At 35.0% G+C, this 22925-nt stretch overlaps 1 protein-coding gene across 2 annotated transcripts in view; it reads right to left on the bottom strand.

The window, feature by feature from the left end:
* Prkacb (protein kinase, cAMP-dependent, catalytic, beta) overlaps nucleotides 1-22925 on the bottom strand; it is a 109835-nt gene that overhangs the window by 60063 nt on the left and 26847 nt on the right. Inside the window, exon 1 of one of the 2 annotated variants that reach the window (XM_013018310.1) lies at nucleotides 923-1222. The exons of the other annotated variant lie outside the window; for it this stretch is intronic. Within the exon in view, the coding sequence (XP_012873764.1) occupies nucleotides 923-1109 (187 nt within the window). The 5' untranslated portion in view covers nucleotides 1110-1222. Of the gene's footprint in view, nucleotides 1-922; nucleotides 1223-22925 lie in introns of those variants that run through there. 2 annotated transcript variants of the gene reach the window in all.

The raw sequence follows: 22925 nt of genomic DNA, 5'->3' as shown, positions 1-22925 counted from the left end.
CCAATATAATAAAACAATAATTCAAATAAACTCCTACAGAATTGGTGCTACTTAAGATATGAGTAAGTCCTTGTAAATATTTTTAGTGAGTTTTCCTTTATAACTCTAGTGCTATTTGATGAAACAACAGGGCAAGAGTGCCAAAGGTAACTCTACTGTTCTTTTCATGAAAGTCACAAAATAACTTGGGGAGGGTCCAAGGTGAGATTAAAGTTATTTTTTATATGTGAAACTTCTCTTTTAAAATTATGTTACCAAAAAAGGTTTCATATCACTGTTTTAGCAAGCAGTAATTCTCAAACATTTTAATATGCCTAAAATAAACAATGCAAACATGAACAACTTTTCCCCCTTATAGACACACTCATAAAATATCACAAAATTGCAATTATGAAATATTTATATATTATGTTATAAAAGCATGAGTTTAGTAGAATAATCTGCTTTCAGTTTAAAAAATCTTGCTCATAACAACTGAAATAACTTTCACATATGCATTTAAAAATCAATGCTAGCAAACATAATAGGAATTTAAATGTAAACTCCAAAGTCTTCTTGTCTTTTTAACATTAATAAAGAGAAGAAATTGTAAAATATAAACGTATCAAATTTTCCTTTTAAATTTTTATGAAGCAGCAAAAAATTAAAAAAAACTGACATACACTAGAAATGATGTAAGAATATTACAAAAAATGTTCTCATTGACAGTAAACTTAAGTAGTCATACATGAAACAAAATAATGAAATACATGGTTCAGCTCAACTGATATTCAAGTTTTTGTGAAATTCTTTCAACTTCATCTTGCAAAATATACTTGGACTAATCACAAAGAAACAAAACATAGTTCTTTATGCTTGATTCTAAAACCTCAATTAAGATTATGGCTGTTAGTTTAATATATCATTAAAAAAATGAACTTACTTGATCTGTCCCATAAGGTAGTATGTTCAGAGAAATGCAGACTGTCATTTTCCAGAGCTGTTTTCTGATCATGGGTAGTACCTTTAGAGTGTCTATGAAATAATCGGCTAGCAAAGCCTTCCAGTTTCTGAAGAGCAGTAGAGGTACCTGTATACTGGTTACAGGGTAGTTCTCTGTAAGCTGCCATTCATGGGCATTTACACTTTCCTTAAAGTAACTGAAAATATTCCAGAAGGAGCTTAACAACTTCTTACAGAGAAGCTAAGAGCACTGCATGTGCCAAACTTCCTGTTTGCAGGGCATTCAAAACCACTACTGCTGTTCTGTTTCCTGTTAATATAAAACTGCATATTACCAAACTTGTCTTAGCAAAACTTTTTTCATCTCAACTAGAAATGGGAATTTTTAAAACTTGCACTATCTACCTAAAGGGTTCTATGTTTGAGTGATTTTTATATTAACACAAAGACTCATAAAGACATTAATTATACAGATACATATGGTTAAAATTATTTAGAAGGGAAACTAGTTAAACATGTATTATACCACTATGTAAAAAACTGAAGGTAACACACCCTCTAGACAAAACAGGTTAAAAAGACAAGTGTTTTATTTTTTCCAGGAAATGACTAGGATATGGATTTTTATCAATCTTCATAAACAGTTCACTCTCTCTCAAAAATCGGTATGGAATGTATATATATATATATAAACTGTTACAAAGCAAATTGATAACATATGTTAAAACTAAGAAAAACCTGAACTGATCATTTCAAAAGGAAACTGAATTTGGTTAATACTTGAGGTAAGTGGAATGTAACAGAGATGACAGAAACTCAGCATGTCAGTACTGCTTTATCACACTCATCTACTGACAGCTGACTATCAAGGTATATTTAACACATTCCTAAATGTGAAGAGCTACAAAACATCAGATTGAAATTACATAAGTCATAAGATAATAATAAATTATAAATATGCAAGATGCCAGCCAAATCAAGACATTCAATTTAGAGAAAAACTGACTGAGATATGTTAATTTTACTGTTTACTTGATCCACTGATTTGCTGATCTCACCTAGGAAAATATCCCTCAACTAAAATTAAATAAGGTTTGCTATGACCAATTTGCAGGAAAGAATGTTATCTGTAGCATTTAACAAACATGAGTATTTGCCTTTTGATACCCATTAATGGTTAAGAAATTTATCTTTTCTCTTTGAGGGATGTAAGAAAAATAGAGGTGAGAGTAAGGAAGTGTAGAGGAGTGGAAGGAAGGAGAAGGGAGGGGAGGGGAAAGGAAATGAATACAGCCCAAAGGAAAAGATCTTTTAAAAAATCTTAAAAAATATATATGTATCAGTCTACATTTCTGGCCTATTTTTTGACAAATTGTTTTAACTGTTTGCTAACACAGTTAAAATAGTTTACAAAGTATTAAACTATGAAAAACAGTTTGAAATAGAAACAGTAATGACACATAAAACAAATGGGCGTAATGATATAATAAAATTAAGACAGACACAGACAAAGTCCACTGTGAAAACCCTGACTAGGGAACTTTACAATTTATCTATTCATTTGTGAATATTGTACATAACAATACATTACATTCATCTAAACAAACAGGCAACAATATAAGACTAAATTTGTTAAACATAGCTTTCTGAATAAATGTTAGGTGTATAATAATTACTATCTGACAGTGTTTCACACAAATATAGTATCTGTAGAGTTTCATAAAAACCCAGAGCATGGACTGACTCAATATGGTAAGAAGTGTTTAAAACTCCTGAATTTCTTTGACTTGTTTACCAGACAAATATTTTATGCATCCTTAGGGTTTACTATAAATGTCACCTTTGTTGTTGTTGCTGTTTTTACTAGGTTTTGAACTCTGGGTTTCACACTTCACATTTGTTTACTGGTACTCTACCACTTGGTCCACATCATGAGATCTTTCTTTTTACTTAAAGTATCTGCTTGCCAAAGACAAAAACCAACCCTAAAGCAACAACTTAGGCTGCTGGCTTTGAAGCTTGATCATTGAGTTCTCAACCTTCAGAGTAGCTAAATTAGTTTGAGCAAACCAGCACGTGCCCAAATGTTAACTCTTCAGTGTAGCCGCCATACAGCTCCTATGAAAAACTTCTTTTTCTTCTTATCATTGATCTTGCGATTTCATGTTAAAATCTGCTGTGAATCTGTATGTCCAGGAATTGGGAGTTATTTAAATTCACAAATGATACATATTATTACATACTCAGTAAATATATGAATAAAGTAATCATTTAAAGGTATAAGTAGAATGAAAATACCGGAAAATATTTTAATATCACTTATGATAGGACCATATTGTAAATAATCTAACAATTATAAAGTTGCCTATGTAGAAAAAAATAATAAAAGCAACACAATTGGATTTTTCTATATTAATCTGCTAAATTTTATTCATCCTTTGAGTTGTTTTCACTCAGTGCAATTAACCTCATTTTTCCTGCATCTAGCCACCTCTATGATTTGCTTTCCCCAAAGTATTATACTCAAGGTATCTGTTTGCTAGTGACACAAACTAATCCTACCATTGATATGTGTGTGTACAAAGTGCATGTTTATGCTAGTCCTGAGGTTTGAATTCAAGGCCTGGGCACTGTTCCTAAGCCTCACTGGAGCTCCACTTCCGCTTTTTGGAGATAAAGTCCCACAGACTCCTGAATAGCTAGGATTATATGCATGAGCCACCAGGCCTGGCCAGATTGATTTTTAACAGATGTATAGCCAGAATTATTTATATTCTAAAAAAGAAATCCTAGATTTCAAACAAGAACACTAATACTGATTTATTTAGAACTATGCATAATACTAAAAACAAAGTAAATATAGAATAAAAATTCACTAGCTAAGTAGCTTGAAAGTACATTTGGCATCACTTTTTGTTGAAGTAAAACAGTTTTCAAATTACAAAGTCCTTGTAGAAAGTAGAATGCTTAGTTCTTAAAGCAATGTTTCTATATATGGTACTTTGACCAGGAAACTGTTGCTATGGAAATTCTCAGGAAATTTGATTTTTATTAAAAAAGAACTCTACTGGCATCTACTGCTAGAAAGAAACAACTGCAGCTTTAAGTAAAAGTGAACTGCTTCAAGAAATTATAGCAACTTCCAGACTGAAACTTGCTTTATTTGCCATGATATCACAAAATATTGGTTTATCTTATATTTAAGAATAAATGGCAATAGTATATTTTCCTAGCACTCTACAATGTATTAAATAATTTCTAATATATAGTCATGGCACAATTATTGCAAGGTTTATGAAATCCTTACAAATGAATAAGTAGCAGCACTATGAACCCTACTTTAAGTTAGAGAAGAAACTTAAAAACACTTTGTAACTTGCCCAGAGTCACCTAAGTCTTCTAAATCTCCATCAGGGCTCCAGCTATGTATAAGCATGATTTTCTCCACAAGGAGCAAATATTTTCTCAAGCATAGTATTTTTCAAACAGAGTTGCCAGGCCTATGTACAGGTCTGAGAACATTTGCACTTCTATGGTCACCTTCAGACTTCTATTACCTGTTTCTAGATTTATAACCACATGGGTACTAAAGTCCTTTGAACTGTTAGTTTGAAGGTCAGCTAAAAGAAAAAAAACATATAATATATTTATATGTAAACAAAGCATATTTTCCATATGGAAGACAAACAGCATAACCATGAACTGGCACTCAAGTGAAAGTTTCAGGACAATTTAGCTTTGCCTTTTCTAGAATGTTTGATAAGTGCTTTATTCATTGTACAACATTTTATAGACTAGCTCCTTTAATTTGCCATAGCCTACTAAATTGAGATTCATCCATGATGTAAGCTTCACTGTTTTATTTTGGTTTCTTGTTGAAAAAGTATTCATATAGATTAATCACAATTTTATAGATCTATTCACACACATACATACACACACATACATGCACACACTTTTGCATTTGTCAAAAATCAGTTGATCACAGAGATGAGAGGATCATGGTTTGAGGAAAGTCTAAAAAAAAGCTAGCAAGTTAAAAAGCTAGCAAGATCTATTCTTAACAAAACAAAACCTGGGTAAAGTAATACATGCCTGCAATTTCCTGCTGGGAGGCAGACTGGCCCTGGCCAAAAAGCAGGAGACATTATTTGAAAAATAAACTAAAGCAAAATTGCTTGGATACCTGGCTCAGTGGTAGAATGCTTATCTAGTGGTCGAGTGCTTACCTTGAAAATGGCCCTTAGTTCAGATGCCAGTACTAAAAAAATAAAATGACCAAAGAAGTGTGGGTCTATTTTTGGACTCTATTCCACTGATATATCTGTGTATCAGTTCTTTCTGGTTAACTTTAAATCTAATAAACTTTGCAACTTTCTACCACCTCCATTCTACTAAATTTCTTTCCCTTTACACACATATACACACAATTAATATGGTAGAAAGTGAATTCAGGGCCAAATCAGTTCTGACACAATTCTGTTTTCATTCTACTTAGGTCTTAGATTTCTTTAATCAATATTCTATAATTTTTAACAAGAACTTGCACATTCATATCCAAGTATTTTTAAATAGCTATTTTGTTTATTTATGTATTTGGCAGTATAGGAGTTTGTAGCAAGGCAATAAGCTTGTTAGTCAAGCAATTTATCAATTCATTTGATCACTTTGAGCTATGCCCCCAACCATTGTTTTAATTATTTTTTCAGGTAGGGTCTCCTGGTTTTTTCTTGGGCTAGACTTGAACCATAATCCTCCTAAACTTCCTATGCCAACCACGCTTGGCATGTTGGTTGACATGGGGGTCTCATTAATATTTTATCCAGACTGTCCATAATCACAATCCTCCCATCTGCACCTCCTGCATAGTTGCAATGAAAACTATGTATGTGTGCTAAGAGGGATAGCAGAGTAATTACAGAGAATAAGCCTAGCTCTCTCTGACCAACAGATAGAGTAGATAAAATAGATAAGAGAGAAAGAAGTGGGGAGAGAGAGGGAGGAAGTAATTATATAAAACAAATCCAAGAAACAAAAAAGGAGTTTGTAACAACTTCAGGATCAATTAGAAGACCTAATTTGTACCTGATAGTTATTGAGAAAGCATAGGCAACTAAAGGGATACAAAACATATTTAACAGAATTCTAGCAGAGAATTTCCCAAACATTCAAAAAGAAAGGCTCATTCAGATATAAGAACCTAACAGACCAGACCAAAAAAGAACCTCCCACCACCACTTTGTGATCCAAATGGGATTGGTAGAAAACAAGGAAAGGATACTTAAATTGTCAGAAAAGAAGATTACATATAAAGGAAAAGTGGTCAGAAATAAAGAAATTTCTCAGCTGAACCCCTAAAAGCAAGGAGGGCATGGCACATTGTATACTAAGCATTGAAAGTAAACTACAAATCAAGAATACTATATCTAGCCAAGCTTTCCTTCATAACTGAAGGACAAACAAGCTATTCCATGATAAATAAAAATAACAATTTATCTCCATCAAACCAGCTCTAGACTCAAAGACATCTTACATGCAGAAAATTAACAATAACATAAAATAGGCAGAGAAAATGGATCCTATCAGAGGAACATATAGATACAGCAAAAATAGAAGACACAACCTGTAAGAAGGAGGATAACATTACAGGAGTTATCAACATATTTCTCAGTTCTAACACTCAATATCAATGGGATTAATTCCCCAAACAAAAGCCATAGAATGGATGGTTGGATCAAAAGGAAAAACCCATCCACCTGCTGCCTATAGGAGATACATCTCGCTGACAAAAACCATTATCTATTCAAGGCAAAAGTATGGGATAAAGTCTTTCAAGCAAATGGTCCTCATAAACAGGGTGGAATAGCAATATTATATCAGACAAAAGATTTCAACTTAAAATTAGTAAGAAGGGAAGTGTATTACATATTAATAAAGAGAACTCTCCATCAGGAGGACATCACAATCCCACACATTTCTGTACTGAATGCTGGCATTCCCAACTTCATCAACAAATACTAAATGACCTAAAATCATACATAGATTCACAAAGAACAGCAGCTAAAACTAGCACAGAAAATACTGAAACACATAGAAACTGACTAATAAATTGCAGAATAATCAATGGGTATCGAAGAGATAAGAAAGGAAACTGAAATTGAATTCTGGAATTCAATATAAATGAAGACCTGAAATACCAGCTCCTTTGGGACACAGCAAAGGGAACACTCAGTGGAAAGTTTACAGCTATGAGTGTGCAGATCCAAAAATTAGAGAAATCTCAAATCAATACTCTAATAATGCACCTCAAACTCCTAGAAAAACAGGAACAAGCAGATGAAAAAAATAATAAAAATTAGATCAGAAATAAAATGAATTAGAGATTTTTAAAAAACAGAGTATCAACAAACCCAAAAGTTGATTCTTTGAAAAAAATTAATGAAATTGACAGGCCCCTAGCAAACTTCACTAAGAGAAATCACCCAAATAAATAAAATCAGAGATGAAAAAGGGGACCTTATAACAGATTCAAGAAAAGTTTAGAATATTATAAGGAATACTTTACAAGCCTCTATGCCAATATATTGGAGAATCTGTCAGAAATGTATGCATTCCTAGAGAACACAGATATACCTAAACTGAGACAGGGAAGATAAAAAAAACTCATGGACCCATCACAAGTAATGAAATTGAAATGGCAATAACACCTCACATCCAAGAAAAGCCTGGACCTGCTGACTTCACAGTTAAATTTTATAAGACCTTTAAAGGAGAACTAATACCAATAGTTTTCAAACTCTTCAATGAAATAGAAAGGGAAGGATCATTACCAAACTCACTATATCGAGGAAATATTATGCTAATTCCAATACTAGAGATCCATCAAGAAAAGAGAACTATAAACTTTTCTCTGATGAACATATGCAAAACTTCTCAATAAAATAATGGCCAACCAAATCCTAGGGATGCAAAGCTGGCTTAACATTTGTAAATCAATCAATGCAATCCAACAAATCAACAGAAGGACAGAAGGAAAAAAACCCACATCAATAGATGCAGAAAAGGCTTTGAGAAAATCCAATATGTCTTCATGATAAAAGCTCTGGAGAAGCTAGGAAATCATGGAACATTACTCAATATAATAAAGGCTGTGTATGACAAACTGACACCCAACATTATACTTAATGGTAAATAACTAAAACGATTTTCTCTCAAGGAATGAGACAAGGATGTCTACTATCTCCGCTCTTGGACAGTATTGGAATTCCTAGCAAGAGCAAGAAGGCAAGAGAAAAATATAAAGACGAGCCAAATAAGGAAGGAAGAAGTAAAATATCCCTTTGTGCAGATGACACAAGCCTGTACTTAGAGGACCCTACAGACTCCTTCCCAAGATACCAGAGCTGATTCAAAACTTTGATAAAGTTGCAGGGTATAAAATCAACCCACAAAAATCAGTAGCTTTTCTGTATGTCTACAACAAGAAGATCAAGACTAATATCAGAAAAGCAACTCATTTGTAATAGCCTCAAAAATAAAAAAAAAAAAAACTTAAGAATTTACCAAAGGTGTGAAGTAACTCTATAATGAAAAGTTTAAAAATTTGAAGGAGGATTTGAGAGGAAGATGGCAGAGGAGAAGCTGGAGGCTAAACAAGCTCTCGCACAGAAAGATGTTTTAGTGCTCCAGTGAACAGTCTTAGGCTAGAGACTCACACCAAGTGTACTCTCACAGTACAGAGAGTTTGGCCAGAGAGGGAAAATCCAGGCAAGGAGACAGATCTGAGCACCTGCTGGTAGCCGCAGCTGCAGTAGTGGTTTTGGCTGCCATACCAAGAGACAGACACGGTGTATGAGCAGATTCTACTCACCACCAGCAAGAACTGACAAGGAGAAATCTTCATCCTGCAGATTGCAGACCAGGGATGGCCCAGGAACCAAGAGTCTGGCATAAGTAGAACCCTGACATCCTCACTCCTTCTCACAGAGCAGCAGTGGGAAGGCCATCCCTCACCCGCCTCCCCCAATGGAGATCTCCATCTTTGATACTAAGGCCTGTACAATCAGCTAGCTCCAAGTCAGGCCTTGGAAGAAAACAAAAAGAGTCATTTAGCAGGTCACAGGAACTTGACCTGACCTGCCAGGCTCAGCTCCTCCCAGAGGAAAGTCACCTGGCCGAGACAGAGATAGCTCGGCCCAGGAGGAGTGACTTTCTTCACTGGGTAAACAAAGACAGAGGCTGCCCATCCTCACTGCAGCCCAGACAAATTGAAACTCAGTAAACATAAACCCTGAGAATGGCTTGAGGCTGGGCTCTGTAAGTGTCTCTGTAGCCCCTCAGGGAAAAGCTACTGATTGCTGATAGGCCTCAACCCTACCCAGAAGCTAGCCTCAGCACATCAACTCCAAGCTAGAGGAAACAGCCATCTCCCTCTTTTGTGACACTCAAAGCAGATCTCCCTCCCCATTAACTAACCTGGGAGGGTGATCACAAAATACTGTATATCACAGAACATTTTTCTGCCTGCTCAAACAAACTGACTTAAGAAACCAATCAAGTCACAGGAAAACCAAACACCACAAGCAGAGCAAAGATCCACCAAGACACTGGTTATGGACACAGGGGAGAAACAAGATCTTCCCCCTCCAGCTCGCCCCCCCCCAAAAAAATCAAAGAACTCTTTTTTTCTACCTTTTTAAATTTTTTTATTTAAAAAATTGTTTTCTAGGGCTGGAAGGTGGCTCAGTGGTAGAGTGCGTGCCTTGCATGCAAGAGGCTCTGGGTTCAATTCCCCAGCACCACATAAGCAAAAATTTAAAAAAAAATTGTTTTCTATTATTTTTTCTCTCATACTTTTTATTTTAGGTGTATATGTGTGTGTGTGCTTTTTAATAAAAATATCAAAACAGCAAATTATGCTGTTCTGCTCATCCCCAGATATATACCCATAGTCAATTATTAGACCTTATCCCCCATTGTGTACATACTTAATACAGAAATTTACTACTCAATTCACAACCTCTTAGGCTTAACTTCTTTAATAGTAGTATTATCTCTTTATACCTATATAATTTCAAGTATTCCAATTTTAAGAATTTTTATTTTTTATCTCTCCCCTCCCCTTATCCTATCCTTTTCTTCTCTCAATATCATTTTTATACTTACACTGTTTTTAAGTGCTTCATTTTTTAAATTTAAATTTTTGTTTTGCCATTTTTCTTGTTTTTGTTTTTGTTTTAATCTCTCTCCTATCACTCTGTCCAATCCATTTCCCTCTCTGAGATTAGGACTTGGTTAAATTCACTCTCCTTTTACTTCTCCACATTCCTCTAATCCAATTTTCCCCCAGAATTCTTCCTAAACCTAATCATTTCTAGTTTGCTGAATCACTCTTTGATGTTCTTAGCCCATTAACCCATAGTCATTTCATGTCGAGTAGATTATATCTGTTGAACTGGATTGTATTTGCAGCCATTTTGACTGTGCAACCACAGGACTTTGGTTGATGCTTGCCTTAAAATAGTGTTCTAGCACAAAATTGGTATTACTTTCATACCAAATAGGCAGAACAAGCCAGAAAAAGAAAAGAAAAATGGCAAGTCTGAATATCACAACTCTCACTCACGATAATCAGGGGACAGAACAGTTAATGAATAATCCAGAGGAGAGTTCCCCAAAAGCTCTACAAACACTACTGGCAAACATGGTGAATGAAAAGACTGAAAACCTGCAAAGGACTCAGTGTGATAGGGAGCAAGAGGAGGCAAAGCAAAGATTAATACAGGTATCTTGTGAGCATGAGGAAGCTACTTAAAGATTAATACAGGAATTGCACGAGCAGGCTGAGAACAGTCAAAGAGAAATACAGGAATTGTGTGGGCAGGTTGAGAACAGTCAAAAAGAAATATAAGAATTGCATGAGTGTGAGGAAGCTACTCAAAGAGTAATACAGGAATTGAGAGAGCAGGATGAGAATAGACAAAGATCAATAGAGGCATTCATGGAATCCATAAACAGACAGCTGTAGGAAACCAGGGAGACCACAAAGGGAATGCTGACTGAGCCCATCAGAAGGAAAGGGAATCCAAGGAAACCATAACCAATCAACTAAGTGATTTGAGAATAAAAACTGAACACCAAATTAAGGAAGAAGTTTACATAAGATCTAAAACAAAGCTCCAAGAAAGAATGTGAAGCCATCAAAGCCGACCAATTATAAGGAAAGGAAATAAAAAAAAAAAAACAGAGTAGAAAGTCTTGATAGTAGGTTAGACCAGGCAGAAGTTTGAATCTCGGGGATTGAAGACAGCCTAGATATTATAGAGAAAGAACATACAACAATTCAAGACAATTCCAAGAAGTATGATAGATCTATTCAACATTTGGAAGATACCATCAGAAGGCCTAAACTGAGGATAGTGGGTGTAGAGGAGCACCTAGAGACAGAAGTTGATGGTCTAGGAAATTTGTTTAATAGGATCCTAGCAGAGAACTTCCAAAACATGCAAAAAGATAGGCCTATTCAGATACAAGAAGCTTTTAGAACCCCAAATAGACCAGACCAGAATAGGACATCACATCATCACATTATAATACACACAGGATCAAGTCAGACCAAGGAAAGGATCCTTAAAGCTTTCAAGGAGAAAAGATCAATCACCTATAAAGGGAAACCAATTAGAATAATCTGAGCTTTCTCAGCAGAGACAATTAAAGCAACAAGAACCTGGAATATGTATGCCATGCCCTAAACACAAACAACTATCAACCAAGAATACTGTACCCAGCTAAACTCTCCTTCATAACTGAAGGTCAAATAAAAACCTTCCATAGCAAAGAAAAACTGAAACAATATATCTCCACCAAACCAACCCTACAAAAGATACTTAAAGATGTCCTACACATAGAAAACCAACAAGACCACAATAAAGGCCAAGAAAACACACCCAAATGGAGAATCCAAGAACCATAGGAAGAACCCGGTTGTGTCACAGCCCCCAAGAAGGTGGAAACATGGCAGGAACTAACAAACACCTCTCAGACTTAACTCTTAACAATAATGAACTTAAATCTCCAATTAAGCGACATAGACTGTCTAGTTGGATTAAAAAGCAAGATCCTTCCATCTGCTGCCTTCAAGAGTCACACCTTGCCCATAAAAACAAACATATTTTGAAATTGAAAGGCTGAAATAAAATCTACCAAGCAAATGGCCCCCATTAACGGGTGGGAGTTGCAATCCTAATATCAATGACTTCAATAAAATGACTTCAAATTAAAATTAGTGAGAAGAGATAAAGAAGGTCGCTACATACTAATTAAGGAATCTATCCTTCAGGAGGATATTACAGTTCTAAATATCTATTCACAATACAACTGAACACCCACATTTATCCAAGAAACAGTTTTCCCTCAAACCTAACATAGATACAAAGACATTAATTGTTAAGGACTTTAATACATTACTATCCCTAGATAGATCAACTCAGCAAAAACTCAACAGAGAAACTGCAGATCTAAACAACTACATAGATCAACTAGATGTAACAGACATCTATCGAATATTTCACCCAGCAGCATCTGAATGCATGTTCTTCTCAGTAGCACACAGCACATTTTTCAAAGTAGATCACATTTTAGGTCACAAAGCAAACTTGTCCAAATTCAGAAACATTGAAGTTATACCTTGCATCCTCTCTGACCACAAGGGAATAAAATTAGAACTCAATACCAAAAGCTACCCAAAAAAAGTCCTGTAACACATGGAGGATGTTGAATCACCAGTGGGTCATAGAAGAGATTAGAAAAGAAATTCAAATGTTCATGATATTCAACAAAAATGAACACACAAATTACCAGCTCCTCTGAGACCCAGCAAAGACAGTGCTCAGAGGCAAGTTTATAGCTCTGAGTTCCTACATCAACAAATTGAAGAGATCGGAAACCAACAACTTAATGAGACAATTTAATGCTCCTTGAAAAAGAGCAGCAAGATAAACTCCAATCCAGTAGATGGAAAGAAATAATTAAAATTAAATCAGAATCAAATGAATTAGAATCCCCCCCCAATAGAAAGAATCAACAAAACAAAGAGTTGATTCTTCAAAATATTTAACAAAATTGACAGACCCTTAGCAAATCTTGTCAGAAAAAGAAGAGAACACACCCAAAAAAAGACACTCAGAGATGAGAATGGTGAGAATGGAAACATCACCACAGAAACAACGAAGATTCGGAACATTATAAGGGAATACTTCTCAAACCTTCATGCTAATAAGTTTGAGAACCTGGAAGAAATAGACCTTTTCTTAGTAAATATTGACATGCTGAAACTAAACCAAAATGAGTTAAATCAACTTTAAAGGCCCATATCAAGCATTGAAATAGAAACATCTAAGAAAAGTCCAGGAAGGGATGGATTTATAGTGGAACTCTACAAGGTCTTCAAAGCAGAACTCACACCAATACTCCTCCTACTCTTCAATGAAACTGAAAGAGTAAGTTCACTACCGAACTCTTTCTATGACTCCATCATAATCCTCATCCACAACAAGGCAGGGACTCATCAAAGAAAGAGAACTATAGACCCATTTCTTTGATGAAAATTGATGCAAAATTTTGGCCATCGAGTTCAACAATTCATCCAAAAAATCATACACCACAATCAAACACGATTTCTTTCAGGGATGCAAAGCTGGTTCAATATATGTAAATCAATTAATATAATTCACCACAAGAGCAAGGATAAGAATCACCTGGTTATTTCAATAAGAAAAGCATGTGACAAGATCCAACACCCCTTTATGATGAAGGGTCTGGAAAAACTAGGAATCCATGGAACATTCCTCAATACAATAAAGGCTGTATATGACAAACCTACAGCCAACATTATACTTAATGGTGAAAAGCTAAAGCCATTTCCTCTAAACTCAGGAACGAGACAAGAATGTCCACTCTCTCTACTTCTCTTCAATTTAGTATTAGAATGCCTAGCTATAGCAATAAGAGAAGATGCAAACATAAAGGGGATCCAAATAGGGAAAGATGAAGTAAAACTCTTCCTTTTTGCAGATGACATGATCTTCTATTTAAAGAATCCCATGGACTCCACTCCCCCCAAATTACTCGAGCTGATCTGAAACTTTGGCAAAGTAGCAGGGTATAAAATTAACCCTCAAAAATCAATGGCTTTTCTGTATGCCAACAATGAGAAGAGCGTGGCTGAAATCAGGAAAGCAACTCCTTTTGTAATAGCCCACAAAAAATAACATACCTAGGAATTAACTTAACCAAAGAAGTGAAGGACCTCTATGATGAAAACTTTAAACACCTGAAAAAGGAAATCAAAACAGAACTTAGAAAGTGGAAAAACCTTCCACACTCCTGGATTGGAAGAATCAACATCATGAAAATGACAATACTTCCCAAGGCTATCTACAAATCCAATGCAATACCTATCAATATTCCAACCTCATTTTTCAAGGAAATAGAAGAGGCAATCCGAAAATTCATATGGAACAATAAAAGACCCTGAATAGCAAAAACGATCCTTAACAGAAAAAACAGTGCTGGAGGAATATCAATACCAAATTTGAAACTTGACTACAAAGTCATAGTAATCAAAACAGCTTGGTACTGGCACAAGAAGAGATCTCAGGACCAATGGAATAGAATTGAAAGCCCAGAAATGAATCCACAGACCTACAGCCACCTAATCTTTTATAAGGGAACTAAAAAAATACAATGGAAGAAAGACAGCCTCTTCAGTAAATGGTGCTGGCAAAATTGGTTAATCACCTGTAGAAAACTAAAGCTAGATCCTTATACATCACTCTGCACCAGAATCAACTCCAAGTGGATCAAAGACCTTGGAGTCAAAGCAGACACCCTGAAAACATTCCAGGACAGAATAGGAGAAACCTTAGATCTCCTTGGCACAGGCCAAAATTTTCTTCATAGAGACACAGAAATACAACAAATTAAATGGGATTGCATGAAGCTGCAGAGCTTCTGCATGGCAATGGACATAGCTAGCAAGATCAATAGAAAGCCCACAGATTGGGAAAAGATCTTTAGTAGCCAAACAACAGACACAGGTCTCATATCTAAAATATACCTGGAACTCAAAAACTTAAATCCCCCAACAACAAATCCTCAAAGAAACAACTGCCCAATAAATAAGTGGGCTAACGACTTAAAGAGAAACTTCTCTAGAGAGGAAATAAGAATGGTTAATAGACACATGAAGAAATGCTCAACCTCTGGGACAGGAAGGGGAAACAAAGGAGGCAGCAACAATGCTTGATAAGAAATGTACTCATTACCTTGCTCATGTAATTGTAACCCCTCTGTATGATATTTTCACAATAATAATAAAAAAAAGAAATGCAAATCAAAACAACATTGAGATATCACCTCACCCCAGTTATAAGCAAGAACTCTACAGATCCTGAAAGGGATGTGGACAGAAGGGAACCCTACTGCATTGTTGTTGGGAGTGTAAACTTGTTCAACCACTTTGGAAAGTAGTATGGAGGTTCCTCAAAAGACTCCACATAGAGCTCCTGTATGACCCAGCAATCTCATATTTGGGCATTTACCCGAATGATCACAAACAAGACCATACTAAAGCTACCAGGCACAACTATGTTTATTGCAGCATTATTTACCACAGCTAAGATATGGAACCAACCCAGATGCCCCTCAGTAGATGAATGAATCAAGAAAATGTGGTACATACACACAATGGAATTCTATGCCTCAGAAAAAATGACATTGCCCCATTTGTTAGGAAATGGAAAGACTTGGAAAAAATTATATTAAGTGAAGTAAGCCAGGCCCAAAGAAACATAGGTCCCATGGTTTCCCTTATTTGCAATAACTAGTCTATGTCTGAGACAAGCAGAAAAGGTCAGATAAGATGATGTTAAGTGAAATAAACCCCAAGATAGGGACACAAGTGTTTTTTTTCTTCCTTGTTATTGTTTGTAACGTATTTATCAGGCACCATGTGATTTTTTTGTTGCTTTGTATGTCCTTCCCCCATGGTATAACTCCTGTTTTCACTGTATTTGATGTTGCTATAATTTGGGGAAGGAAAGGGAAAAAACAAAATGTTTATTTAGTGATACAGATTGACCCATTCCAACAATGAGATGTACAAGACGCTATATTGAAAATGGAACTTTACAATTTAGGCTGGGGTGGGGGGTGTGGAGGGTGGGTTGTAGTTGAGGAGGTAGGAGGGAAGGGATGGTAGGGGAAAAACAAAGAAGGAGGCCACAATGCTGGGTAAGAAATGTACTGATTACCTTGCTCATGTAACTGTAACCCCTCTGTACAGTATTTTCAAAATAAAAAACTTATTTAAAATTTTAAAAATTGAAGGAATTTAAATAAGACTTAAGGAAATGAAAAGACCTACCATGTTCCTACATAGGAAGAATTAACATCTTGAAAGTCGCAATACAGCCTCAAGCAATCTACAAATTCAATGTAATACTACCATTATTCAATGAGATAAAGTAATCCAAAAATTCATATGGAACAACCATAGACTCCCAAATAGAACAGACAATCTAGGCTTGGGCACTGTCCCCAAGCTTTTGTCCTCAAGGCTAACACTCTACTATTAGAGCCATACCTCCAATTACTTTTTGGTAGTATACTATAGACAGAGTCTCATGTACTTTCCTGCCCAGGCTGGCTTCAAACCAAGACCCTCAGATCTCAGCCTCCTAAGTAGCTAGAATTACAGCCACGAGGTACTGGTGCCTGGCTTGTTTTTTCTTTTTTAACTGGCCACTACTCTGACATTTTTTTTGTATTTTTCTCCTCTTTGGTGTTAACTTTTTTAGTCATAGAATATGAAAGCTTAGTTACATTAAGGGTTTTCTTCTTACCTTATATATAAACCGAATTCTGTATCTTTCTCTCTGAACATGATTTAGGTGCATCTGACAAATGTTCATGCACTATTTTTATTTAGTTCAGATCTTTCCTAATTTTAAGATTTTATCTTTGCCCATGGATTTTTTATCTTTGCCATGGATTTTTTTTGTTGCTTACATTACTCATTATATTCGTTATTGATTTCCGTATCAATTCTATTATGGCCAGAAAATACTTGGTATGATTTTTAATTCTCTTAAAATTGTTACTATTTGTCTTGTTACAATTTTGCTTTCCTGGTGAATGTTCCAGTGTTTTAGCTACACATGTAAAATCCATTTTTTATTTCTAAATATAAATATAATTGTAAGCAACATTTAGTTGATGTTTAGTTTTTTCCCTGGGTTTTTAATCTATTCTATAGATTACCAAGAAAATAAAAGTCTTCAATTTTGAGTATTATTCTGTTGATTGTTCTTCAGATATTCCAAGTTTTGCTACTTGTATTTTGAAGCTCCACTGTTAGGTACATACACATTTAAAATTAATTCTTTTATCATTGTCATGCTTCTTAATCCTTGCTGATTGCTTTTGTTCTGAACTCTGTATGATATTAATCAGCCTCTACAGATTTCATTTAATGCTTGTGCATGTACATTTTTCTACAATCTTGATGATGGCAATCTCAGTTCTTTGATGATTCTAAGAAAAATCACTGAGTCTGTTTAGTTTTTCTTCTTGTAAGAACAACATGGCAACTTCTAGTTTCTTTATATGACAATGCCGAGTTCTAAGTCTCTTCTCTACATGTCACTCCTGTTTAGAATGTCTTCCTTCTTTGGGGTCACTTGAATGTCTGTATATTGCATAGTTGATTTTTTTCCATTTATTTTATATTCTAAAGATTTGAGTTTTGCCCTATGACTAACAAAACAACAACAACAACAAAAACCCTATAGATTCATCCCCCAAGTTACTTGAGCTGATCTGAAGCTTTGCTAAAGTAGCACGGTATATAATTAACCCACACAAATCAGGAGCTTTTCTGTATACCAACAATGAGAAGGACAACACTGAAATCAGGAAAGCAACTCCATTTGTAATAGTCTCAAAAAAAATACCTAGGAATTAACAAATATGTGAAGGACCTCTATTATGAAAACTTTAAAAACCTGCAAAGGAAATTAAAGTAGATTTAAGGAAATAGAAAAATCTCCCATGCTCCTGGATTGGAAATATTAATATGGTAAAAGTAGCAATAGCCACTTGTGGATACCCATTTGTGGATAGTAATCCACAAATTTAACACAATACCCATTAAAAATCCTAATCATATTCTTCAATGAGACAGAAGAAGCCATTCAAAAATACATGTGGAGTAATAGAAGACCTTGAATAGCAAAAACAATCCTTAGCAGGAAGAACAGGACTGGAGGAATATCAATTCCAAACTTCAAACTCAATTACAAAGCCATAGTAATAAACACAGCTTAGTACTGGCACAAGAATAGGCTCAAGGACCAATAGAATAGAACTGAATGAAGACCCAGAAATGAATATATACCTAATATTTGGGAAAGACATAGAAATCAGACAAAGGGTAAACCAATTTAGCAGTGATACTCACTAGACACTAATTTGGAAATGAACTATGCAATGTGTGGGGGTGGCAGGTCAGGAGGGAAAAAAAACTGGGAGAAAACAAGAGGTGACATTGTTCATAAAGTAATGTACTCAATACTGACTTATGTAATTGTAACCCTTCAGTACAGTAAAATTTTTAAAAAGAAAAAAAAGATTGGAGTTTTCTATTCCTGTCTCTCTTGCCATTATAATAAATTATATATAATGTACATATCAATCTATCTATATCATTTTTAAGTCTACTTAGAGTTGAAATTTTATGACTTCAAGGAAATGTGTAAACCTGCTAAAACATCTGGTTCTCTTAAAACATTTCTACTCGTGATATTCTAATTGTTACATGCAATAGTTAAATACATTGGAAACACACCAGATAACATTACTTTTTATTTAAAACATAGTATATACTTTAGTGAACCAAGAAAAACTAGTCTGTTACATTTATCCAGATATTTATTATTTCTTTCCTTCAAGACGTACCAAATCTCTTGTGTCTTTTCTGCATGAAAACAACAAAATGGTGAGACAATCGACAAAGGGCAAACAAATCCAACAGCAATACTCAAGAGACAATATGTTGGAAATGAGCTATACAACTTGAGGGGGGAGTCAGAGGAGGGGAGGAAAAGTGGGAGAAAAATGAGGTAACATAACAATGTTCGACAAGAAATGTACTCACTACCTTAAGTATGTAACTGTAACCCTTCTATACACCAACTTGACAATAAATTAAATTAAAAATGTTTCCTTCAGTATTTCCCTTTAAGTAAGACTGCTCACCAGTCTTGCTTTGACTTACATTTGAATTATCTTGGTTTCCAATAATTTGACTAGGATGTGATTAGATGTTTGTGTGAGTGTATGTATGTGTTAGATTTCCTGGGCTTCTTGAATATTATGTCTTTTGTGAAATTTGGAAATTTTTCCACTGTTAGTGTTCATTTTCTGTATCAATTTCTTTACTTTCCTACTATGATTCCAGTGAAATATATTTTTTCTTCATGAAAAAATCATTTCTCCACTGTTTACAAGAAAAATCATTCTTCTCATCTTCTCATTTCGCAACTCCTTCCTGTGCCAACTCCACATTAGCAGTCAGTATTATTCCTGCTACCCTACCACAAAAGAGAAGTTTCAGTAGTGTCTCTTGCCTCAAGGAAGGAGCAGAAGGAAGAAAGAAAACAAATGGGATTTACTTTTTCTTTTCTGTAGGGACTTTTCTTCCAAAATCTCTCAGCAAAAACAGTACCTGTCTGGAGTATTCTCTCCTGAAGTCACTGCAAAGTTCTAGAGTTCCGGCTGCTTAGGATGTATAGTAGAAGGCTTGGGGAGCAAATTTTAACATCATAAAGTTACTATCATACCTCTTTTCAAGTTTTTATTTCCCTTTACAATATGTCTGTTATTACTTAGTTTTCTAAGTTCCTATAGCTATTTCATGTATTCTGCTCAAGGATTTTAGTTGTGATCAGATGAGGTATACAGACTTCTTCTTAATTGGAAGTCAATCTCATCTCTTCCGAGAATTTAGTAATCAATTTAGAAATAAACATTTTTAAAGGTGCAGTTTGACTTAAAGTGTAATCTCAGGGTGAAATTAACAAGTACTTCTCTTAATCCAGTCAAGGGCAAGTACTTCTGTCACAGAACTGTATATAAAATTCAATATAATACTGGCTGTTTCATTCATGGGCAACTGATATGTTTGCCACCAAAAAGTTTTATGATCACTTTGCATATTTTTTTTTACTGCCAACTGTCCTTAAAGCCTAAATAAAACATAATTGCACATCTCAAAATATAACAGTCTAAAAATTTTATAATCTTGCTAAATATTATATCATTTTATAGAAAAAAACAAACTCAAGTAACTTCTGTAACCTACTATAAGCAAGCACTTTCATCAACCTTAAATAGACCTGTACTGACATTTCACAAATTTCTCTTAATACAGGAGTACTAACAACTACCATTTCTTGAGGCTACCATATCCTTTTTTCACTCTAGCTTTTTCACATGCCATCTTCCCAGAAACCATTCCTGGAACTGAATAAAACATTTCTGATAAGCAGAATGCTGCCCTCTGCCACTATTTCATCTATTCTCTGGAGTCTATGAATAGGCTGAAATGGACTTTGCAGATATAAAAAGGTTACTAATTAGTGACCTTAAAATGGACTCTTTGGAACTTAGGTGGCTCCTATCTAATTGTATTTGTTTTTAGAAGTGGGAAACAATTATGGTCAGAAGCAGATGAAAAGACATGACAAGATATCCTCAGATTACAAGACTAAGAAGAATTCAAAGTATGTTTATAGGTTCTGAAATGTTAGAGTCCTTGAATAAGCACCAGAGAAAGGCCTCCAGCAGCTAAGGGAAGCCCTCAAATGAAAACCTCAGTCCTACAGCCAAAAGAAAATATGAGTTCTGCTTGGAAAACATGAATATACTTGGAAGAAGATTCATTTCTAGAAACTTCCAATTGGTGCCTGCAAGAATGGTAACCTATAAAATTGTGAGACAATCAAATAAATGTTGTTTTAAATCACTTAAGCTTATGGTAATCTCTTATGGGAACAATAGAAAAAAACAAAAGACTTAAATGTAGTAATATAAGAGGGTTGAGTCCTAAAATACATGAAATACGAAAATATTCAAGTCTTACTCATAGTGAACACAGGGACTATCTTCTGCTAATCTTTCTAAAGCCCTTCATGTTAATGAGAACCTTTCCACTGATCTGTTAACTCACTAGGGAAATATATGGCCAGCTAGCCCATTTAGATCACCATGGAGGGGTTCTCTAAATACCTGAAACAGGAATGAAGAAATGATTTCTCCTCTCAATCCTTACTACCACAAATTGAACAGGGCATCACAGTCACTTCCCTTACCTACAGAAGAATGCACATAGTCAGTACAAGGGCAAGCTGGATTTGACGGCATTGTAGTTGGTGTGACTAGAATACAGAGGTGAAGATATCTATAGACTCAGGAAACAGCTTATAAATGCCTGTTCAGAAAGACATTGCACTCTCACTACAAATGGCAAGGAGGAAGCATGGTTTCCCCCACTCAAAAAGATTGGCTTAAAACATCACTCTTAGGGTCATGGATGATAAAAAATACTCCAGATATAAAAGGCTCTGTTGTAGTTCCAATATGGACTGTGAGAAAGTGCAGATAGATGAACCAGTAGTCAAAAATCAAGCATAAAAGCTGAATTTATGGAACTCACTTCCTAGCACATGCTAGATAAGCATTCTGCCTCTGTAAAGCTCACATCTTTAAAACTAATAGTTTTCTCAAAAAAAAAAAAGCTGGACACTGATAATCTGAGCTAGTCAGGAGGCTGAGATCTAAAGATCAGGGTTGAAAGTGAACCCAGGTTATTTCCAGCCACACACACACACACACACACACACACACACACACACACACACACACACACACACACACACACACACACACACACACACCTGTAAGTAAAGTATGGCCAAGTAGTAGCATGCTAGCTTAAAAAAAGCTCATGGACAGTGCCCAGATTCTGAGTTCAAGCCCCAGCACTGGCTAGTGTGCATGAACTTCTACACCCATACATACGCCCCCCCCAACATTTCCATTTACAGAAGATGATCTTTTTCTGGCAAATTCATATTTGTTCCAACTTATTTTCTATATTCCATATTCTAAAAATACAATACTCATATTGTTATATTGACCACATTACACAATAATTATGTTTATACTTTATACTTCTAATTCTCTGAGAGTATGTCACATTATTTTCTATTTCTAGAATCTAATGCAATAGTGGTCATGTAGCATTCTATACATGTTTTTGATGCTTCTGAATTGAATGTTTTTACACACTAACTTCACATCATAGCTCTTTCCTGCAAATTTGAGGTATCTCAAGTCAACAATCAAACACAGACAGAAAAGGGTCTTTATTAGCCCCACTGTACCATATCTACTTCTATACAACTTTAAGGAACAATGTGTTTTATTATTGTAAATTTCTCTATTTCAGTTACTAATAGAGGTACAACAAACAATATATAACCTGTAATATATACAGTATTTTGGAACCCACTTAAGCACATTAGCTTTGGATGCTGGTAATACTTATTACATCAGACATTCTGTCTATTATATAAAGTAAGTAAACTTATTCCTAAAAATCCTTAAAATTCCTAAAAATTAGGTATTTTACTTTATTTTCAAGAAGTACAAAGAGAATAAGCATGTTGCAGAAAGTTACAAAACTGCAATACTCAATCGTCTGCCTTTATTTTTAAAAATTCTGAACCTTTGCCCAAACTTAAAAAAAAGCTTACTTCAAAAACATAGATTTACTCTGAAATGTCACAAAAATGGGGATTTAAAGTAGATTTTTTAGATGAGGAACATGATGAAGGTCTAACATTGATCAAGATGCAAAAACT

Source organism: Dipodomys ordii, unplaced genomic scaffold, assembly GCF_000151885.1.
Source record: "Dipodomys ordii isolate 6190 unplaced genomic scaffold, Dord_2.0 Scaffold39, whole genome shotgun sequence".
In the NCBI taxonomy this organism is placed as follows: Eukaryota; Metazoa; Chordata; class Mammalia; order Rodentia; family Heteromyidae; genus Dipodomys; species Dipodomys ordii.
Note: the sequence above shows the minus strand (reverse complement) of the source record. Positions and strands in the feature narration are given on the sequence as shown.